We start from the raw sequence: 7585 nt of genomic DNA, 5'->3' as shown, positions 1-7585 counted from the left end.
TAGCCACGACGGCGCATCTCCACGAACCAGCTAAGTAGCAGCACCTCCCTTCTCTAGTCAGCCCCTTGGATTCACCGAATAAGAGTGTAGTGCGTGTTGACATCGGGATACGCGTCGACGCAACAAAAAAAATTCCAGACTCGTGTGTCCCGATAACACTGGTTAAAGCGCTAAATAATAAGTAACTAAGCTCGCAGGAGTCGTAGCCAACAACTTAGTATACCATGATGCATAGCATGTATACATCAAATAGTACTCACAAACAGTTACATCAGATTCTGAATGAACTACAAAGTAATATCCTTGACTTAGAAACCCGAAAACTTGTAGTTAACAGCAATTCCAAACACAAGATACAAGGAAAATGAAGCAGTACAACCGAGGGAGAAGATAAAATTAAACAGCAAGACAACAAGTCACAAGTACACCATCAAAGCAAATCATGAAACCTTCATGGTACACACCAAATCTGTCACACATATTACGCAAATATATACATATACGGAGCGAATCATAAACTAACACTGTGACTTTATTCCCACATTGGCAAGGAAAGAAGAAGCAACTCACAGTGCATCCTCACTCACACAAACTCACGTTCAATAATCGCCACGATACTCGCTGTAATCACCCCTCCCAGCAGGTGCCACCTTCTCTTCCACCCGCTCTGCAGCCTTTTCCTCCTTGTACTTCACACCTTCTTCGACTGCAAGCCCCCCGAGGGCCCCAGCAACTGCACCCACTGCAAGTCCAGTGCCTACTCCGTACCTTCCACTCCCTCTCTGTTCATACTGTCTGCTGTATTCCACCGGTGCGGAGGGCCCTCCGCTGTACTCATACTGAGGTGGTGGTGGTGCAGAGTAGTACCCGCTGGGGCGGTAGTACTGATCTGATACGTACTGCGGTGGGGCCGAGTAGGCGGAAGGCGGAGGAAAGTAGTAGGGGGAGCTGGACGGCGGCGGGTACTGCGGCTCGGGAGGAGGCGGCGAGCGCTCACGGATGGACACGCGGATGCGGAGCTTTCCTTGTGGGCGGCCGGAAGGGCGGAGGAGCGGCAGGGTGACGAGAGGGGAGGACGGGGAATCGTGGCTAGGGTTAGGGTTTGTGGGAAAGAGGAGGTCGCGGAGAGGTGAGCGGGCGGATCCGACGAGCGGCTTGGGCGAGTCGGAAGGCTTGGAGTGGAAGACATCGAGGGAAAGGAGGATGGAGGGGTCGTGCGGGGAGAGGTGGGGCGGGAGCGGGAGGACGAGGCGCTCGCTCCAGACGGGCTTGCATCCGCCGGCGTCGTCGGGGCGGGTGGCGGCGCGGCGGGAGGGGTCGAGGTAGGCGACGACGTAGGCGCGGAGGTCGCCGCGGCGCCAGTTGACGTTCTTCAGGTGCTTGCCCGAGACGACGGTGACCTCCAGGTCGAGCGCCTTGGGCGGCGCAGCGAGCGGCATCGACGGCAATGGGGCTTGGAATTGGGGGTGAGCATTGGGGGGAAGCTGGTGCTGGTGCTGGTGCTGGTGGAGAGGAGAGGAGGGAGACGGGGAAGCCATGGCGCGGCGGCGCAGGGATTTGCTCGCGGCTTTGGAGTTTGGCGCTTGCAGCCGGGGTGGGTGATGGTCTGACGACTGATGAAAGTGATCGTGCCGCGCCCGCCTATAAAAATCTGCCACCAATATTATTATGTGCGGAACAAGGGTACAAGGCCCCGTTGGTCCGAACTATCGGCCTGGCGGCCTGGCCGTTATTTAAGCCTGCTACATTATTAAGTTTTTCTACATGAAAACCCGCTCTAATCTTATTCTACATGAATAATAAAGTATCTTCTACACACCATATTTATGAATAAAGACAACCTGGTGGTGCAAAGTGAGACTGAGTAATGTTGGAATTTGAAGGGGGTTTTTTCTTTAAAATTTGAATTTGAGTTGGAGTTAAAATTGAATTGAGCAAATTCCTTAAAAAAAAGATGAGGCCAGACCGAGTGGGACGCTTCAAGGCCCAAAGGCCGAGCAGCCCACCCGGTCGGCTGCCTAACCTAAAAGAGTGCTCGAGCCCTGGGGGCTGGTGGCGGCCGCCACAGAGGCGCGTGAGGGGCTCTGCCCTTCTCGATCGCCCGTTCGCCGTCTGGCGGATTCGGTGCGTCGTTGTGGCGTCGTAGGGTTTATGCCGGGCCTCTTCTTCTCCCTTCATAAGACCATCTCCAACGGTTTCCCTTCAGGGGCCAGAATCCCTTCACGACGGGATTTTCGTTCCCTTCAGCGCTCCAACGGTTTCCCTTCACGGTTCCCGTCACGACGGGATTCCCAGGGTCATTCCCTTCAGGACGGGATTCTCTCTCCATTCCCTTCGCGATTCCCCTCGAGAGGAAGCTGTTGGAGATGAGAGGAAATAAAGGGAATGAGAACGGGGAAGGGAATCGGGAAGGGAACGAAATGAAGGGAATATGGTTGGAGATGGTCTAAGCAAGTGAACTCACCTGAGCTCCGCCCCGTCTTTCTTCTGGCTGCTCTCCACTTGCGCTCACGGCCGCGGTTCTCTCTCTTTCTCTCTCTCGCGCAAGGCTGTGCCAGCTTCTTTCGGTGGGGCGACGACCGACGCAGTAGAGCTCGTCTTTGGTCAAGTTCCCGTCGGCTCTCTCTCGCCGGCCTCGTGCGGGATTTGGCGCGGCGCCTTCCGCTTGTTCGGCGCTCGGCAGTTCGGTCGCTGGCTGCGCGTGTGCACGAGCAGATTCGTGGTGTTGTCGGCTTGGTGGTTTCTGGGCTGTGCCTTCGTGCACACCATTGCTTGCAGTGTTTGGCTTCTTCACCTTGGCCTTGTGTTGAACTCTTGCTGTTGTGGTCTTCTCTGCTTCTCGGGTGTCGACTGTGGTGTGCCTCGCAGCAGGCTCTGTGGCATTGTATCTCCGAAAGCTATTCCCAGTTGTCCTCGACATAGAGGGGGAATCTCTGTTTTCTGGGACAGCGCGTTCGCGTGCCTTGCCATCTTCATCCTGTTGAACAGTAAGCTCGTTCAAATCCCTCCTTTACATTCTAGCGTGCAATTTTGATTCTCAGTTAATTTCATTGTATATGCATGTTAGAATTGGCAATATTCTGCTCTGTGATGATTGCGAGCTAATTATGTTTAGTGTATCAATTGTGCTCTTAAGCTGGGCCGTAGTCGCCGGTTATTGATCTAGTGGTATCTCTGTTGATCAGTTGTGTCTCCACTGTGGTGTGCCTTTTGACACCCTCTGTTCAGTGGCTCTGTGTTGACTCAGCGACTCTGGAGAGCACTTGATGCTCTCTGTTCCTGTTGGCAAGGGCGCCCTTGGACATTTCTCTTGATTTGGTGCCACCTTGTGGCACCTTGTGTTGGTCTGTTGCCTTCGGCTGTCTTTGTTGCTGCCTGATCCTGGTGGGCTTAGGCGCACTGCTGTCCTCTGTGTTCGACTCTCTCTCTGTAATCTGTAGAGGCCGACTGGTACTGTGCTTTAAATTTTCAGAGTTGTTCACTTGATCATAAACTAGGGTAGCTCGGCCTAGCTCTAGAGGTGATTTGATACACTGATCGGTAACATCTTAGTATGTGTTGGATGGTCGTTAATTCAGCAACTCGCTCTGAGAGCCATAACTTTGTTTCAATAATTGTTTATGTGTTATATTGCTTCTCTTTGTCAACTGTCATTTTTTATTCATTTGTATCCATGAGTAGCTTATGTGCTTTTATATATGCTTTTGAAATGCTCATGTTTTTCTATATGATATATATTGGTAGTTATGCTTTTATATATTCATGTAAATTCGGAATCAATTTAATCAGAATATTGCTAAAATGTACTTTGAAACAACAAGTAACAGGGCGTAACGACTCATGCTGGTATACTGCAAGATGGTTCAGAGTGGTCAGCTTGCTCACTGAAAATGAAAAGAGCAAAGTCAAAACAAATAATAGAAAATCAAATAGAATATATTACTTGGAGTGTACTATTTGTTTATATTTAATTGATCAAGTGGGGTGCAAGGCAACTATTTTTTAAAACGGACATATCCCATGTTAACAAGATCAAAAGTCCATGCAAAAAAAAAAATCATGTCTCTTGCAATTTCGAGTTAAGCAAAGAACAATTACGGAAATTTGTAGGTGCTCCTATTACAATGGATTACACTCATACAGATTAATTCAATCAAAATCCACTATGAAGCGACCTGCTACTAAGACAGGGAAGATATTACACAAGAAATGAAATAAATACAGGGCTTCATTTTGTAACATTGTTAAAACAGATCAGTGCCTCAGTGAGCCAGCAGCTAAGTGCCTAAGTATGGTACAGGACACAAGTGTAACATCTGTGAAAACAGAGTTACTTGAACCCTAACCTCCTCTTTTCTTTCCTTTTTTTTTTTTTGATGATCCGAACACCCGAATCCAAGTTGAATTTTGACATCCATGTCCATGTCTGACTAATATTCCCATGTCCTAATTTTTTTGCCGAGTCAGTATCGGTGTCCAAGTAACACAGATGAAAATAAAGGCATTGAAGTTAAACAGAGGGAATCAGAGTAATGCTCCCACAAATTCCCTCCATTCTGATATCTAACATCTACTGGAATTCCAGCATGTATAAAAAACAGTTCTATGTACTATTCCACAAAACAAACTCAATGCATAAAAAAGCATTGTTGCAGCATTACAAATTGGAGCTGAAGCACTGCAAAGTCAATACACCAAATAAACAAGAAATCGTGATATATGATCAATATCAGGCCAAATAACCGGATGAAGACAAAATATCAGGCCAAATATCTAGACGAGAAACTTAACATCAGGAATTCAGGCCAAATAACTGGATTTGCAACGAATCAGCTTCAACATTTGTTTTCACCGACAAATAACTGAATGCAATGCAAGGGGATGGAACCATACCTAAACAATAATAGTGACTCATCAGGGAAAAGACTGGGCTTAGCAGGACAACCCATTTCGAGCAACAAAGAAATAGAATCCGACCCTCATTGACCATCACCATATCAGTTCTTTCCAGAGGGCAAATCAGTAGGCTTGTGGACACTCCCGCCCTGCCTGCACACCTAAGGGTAGCTCAAATTGCCAGGAAATAGAGGGTACCAAGCAACTGGCTGAATAAGAAAGTCAGGAATCTTCACTGTTAGAATATTCATTTTCACACCACTTATTCAACAAGTTCTCAAAGAACGAATGGGTAAACAAATTTTATGGTGTTTAGAAGAGTACCGTTCATAAATCTGAGCGACAAGTCTTGTTCCCTCAACTGAGGCAAAAGATATATTGATGGCAGTCTACTCCTATCACCAATAATATCCACAAGAGCATTTTCCATCTTTGAAATGGTGAAAACGGCTTACATCTCGGACCACAATCTCCCAACCAGTTACCTTAGACATCAACTTAATAGCTACATGGCAATAATCACACATACGTAGATTCTTCATAACCCGAATAGGAACTCCTTCAGGTAAGCTCAGAAAAGCAAATGCTATAGCCAACTTCTCACTGTGTGAGCCAAACTAACTTCTTTCTCCTCATCTTCCAAGTCATGAAATACCATGCTCATGTCTGGTGCATACCCACATTGCCTAATCTTGGCCATCATTTCTTCCAAGCATTGATCGATCTCTATTTGCCGTGAATGGGATTTATCTCCTGTGCAGAATTGGTGCACCTGACCCTTAAGCTCCACCCAGCTAATTCCAGGTTCTTTCCTCACATTCTGCTTCCTCATGATTTTTCTTACCTCGCTGACATCCTCCCATGTGCTGCTGGTACCTCGAATATTTGATAGAAGAACATAAGATGCGGCATCATGAGGGCTCAACTCAATGACACGTTCTGCTATCCTGTTGGCCATGTCAAAATTCTTTTGGATCTTACAAGAAGATAGTAATGTCTTCCATATGACCCCATCAGGACGCACAGGCATCGACAGGATGAGGGCCTCCACTTCATTTAGGAGACCTGAACGTCCAAGAAGATCCACAATACAAGTGTAGTGTTTAACACTTGGCTGTGGTCCATAAGTCTTAGTCATAAGCTCAAAACAATCCATGCCTTCGACTTTCAGACCACTATGGCTGCATGCATATAGCAAGGTCAAGAAAGTAACATCATTAGGTTCTGCCCCTCCATTCCTCATTTGTCTGAACAAATCAACTGCTTTGTGCCCATGCCCGTGGAATCCATAAGCTGAGATCATCGCACTACAAAGGACAAGATCTGACCCACTATACCCAAAGTAAACTCTTTCCGAGTCCGAGAGTACCTATGCACAAGTGAAGTCATGACCGGCACAACCTTGTTGACTCCAGCCTTGATAGCTTGTGCATGAACTTGCTGACCTTGTGCAAGAGCTGCCAAGTCCGAGCAAGAACTAATGGCACTCACGAATGTGACCGCATTTGCTTCCACCCCAGCACCTCTCATCATGCAGAAATACTCGAGCGCCCCCTCTGAGTCTCCATTCTGCGTCCTTCCAGCGATTATGGTATTGCATGACACAATGCTAAGTGAAGGCAGCGCTCACAGCACAGCCTCTCCGTCAAGAAAGCCACACCGCATATACATGTGCGCCAACAAGCTCCCAACGCACATGTCCCTGTCCACTCCAGAACGAACAACGTACGCATGGATCCGACGGCCGGACACAATATCTCTGAGCCCAGCACAGCACCGGAAGACGCTCCCAAGGCCAAACTCAAAAGGCTGCATTCCCTCCCTTCGCATTGCAAAGAACCCCAAGCTCTCCTCGTTTAGTCCCGAGTCGGTGAGTCCAGCGGTCATGGCATTCCACGTTGCGACGTTCCTCGCGGGCATTTCGTTGAACAGCTTCCGCGCGGTTCCCAGTTCACCGTTCTTAATGTAACCCCCGATGAGAATGTTCCAGGACATGACATTCCGCTTGGGAATTCTCTCGAACAGGTTGCGCGCGGTGGTGAAGTCAGCCAGGTCGGCGTAGGCGAGGAAGAGGTGGTTCGCGATGAAGCGGTCGGCGGCGGCGCCAGATGTGGTGGCGAAGGCGTGGAGCTGGCGGAGGAGCGGGAGGGCGCGGTGGCCCGGAAGACATGCGAGAAGAGGCCGGGTTCCAACTAGAGGGACCTCACGGAAGCGGCCGTGGAGAGCGTCCCTGAGGCGGCCGCTGGAGCAGAGGAGGCGTATCTCCTCCTTGGCTTCCGGTGGTCGGGTGGCGAGAGTCTTCAGCGCCGGGCTGGCCATGTGATCGCGCCATAGACGCTAGGACACGGCAGCGATGGTGGCATGCGCGATTGCCGCAAGCATGGTCGGCGATGGAGATGGAGCAAGGGAATCAGGCCGTGGGTTGGCAAGGCCCATGGAAAGCCCAGAGGTGATCTCGTACAGTAATGGGCTTAGAAAAGGGTAAGGGAGTTGGTACTTTACAGCTTCATTCCATCCACTCCTCCGTATTTACGAAATGGGCCTAGAAATGGGCCTATTTCCAGCAGGATCCTCTTTGCAAAAGGCTCCTCAGGAAATTTGAAGGAAAATTTCCATTTTAACTCTAAACTCTTGGTCGAGTCTGATTTTTCTTTTTGAACCGGAAAACCATATATTGAAGCTCTCGTAA

At 48.9% G+C, this 7585-nt stretch overlaps 2 protein-coding genes across 3 annotated transcripts; both read right to left on the bottom strand.

The window, feature by feature from the left end:
• Positions 1 to 365: 365 nt before the first annotated feature.
• On the bottom strand, positions 366 to 7272 carry LOC133924744 (extensin-like). 2 transcript variants are annotated; one of them, XM_062370434.1, is made up of 5 exons: positions 5221 to 7272; positions 4894 to 5105; positions 3825 to 3884; positions 1842 to 1868; positions 366 to 1651 (listed from the first exon to the last, which is right to left on the bottom strand). In XM_062370434.1, exons 2-5 carry the CDS (start codon positions 4994 to 4996, stop codon positions 600 to 602), a joined length of 1242 nt encoding a protein of 413 aa, XP_062226418.1. In that variant the 5' UTR covers positions 4997 to 5105; positions 5221 to 7272; the 3' UTR covers positions 366 to 599. The 2 variants fall into 2 exon arrangements, with proteins under 2 accessions (XP_062226418.1, XP_062226424.1); XM_062370440.1 differs by having other exon boundaries at positions 3825 to 3851; positions 5221 to 7270.
• LOC133885718 (pentatricopeptide repeat-containing protein At2g41080-like) lies at positions 5483 to 7215 on the bottom strand. Its single transcript, XM_062325457.1, has 3 exons — positions 6593 to 7215; positions 6266 to 6472; positions 5483 to 6203 (listed from the first exon to the last, which is right to left on the bottom strand). Exons 1-3 carry the CDS (start codon positions 7213 to 7215, stop codon positions 5483 to 5485), a joined length of 1551 nt encoding a protein of 516 aa, XP_062181441.1.
• Positions 7273 to 7585: the final 313 nt, after the last annotated feature.

Source organism: Phragmites australis, chromosome 1, assembly GCF_958298935.1.
Source record: "Phragmites australis chromosome 1, lpPhrAust1.1, whole genome shotgun sequence".
Lineage (NCBI taxonomy): Eukaryota > Viridiplantae > Streptophyta > Magnoliopsida > Poales > Poaceae > Phragmites > Phragmites australis.
The sequence above is the reverse complement of the archived record's forward strand: the minus strand, read 5'-3'. Positions and strand labels throughout refer to the sequence as shown.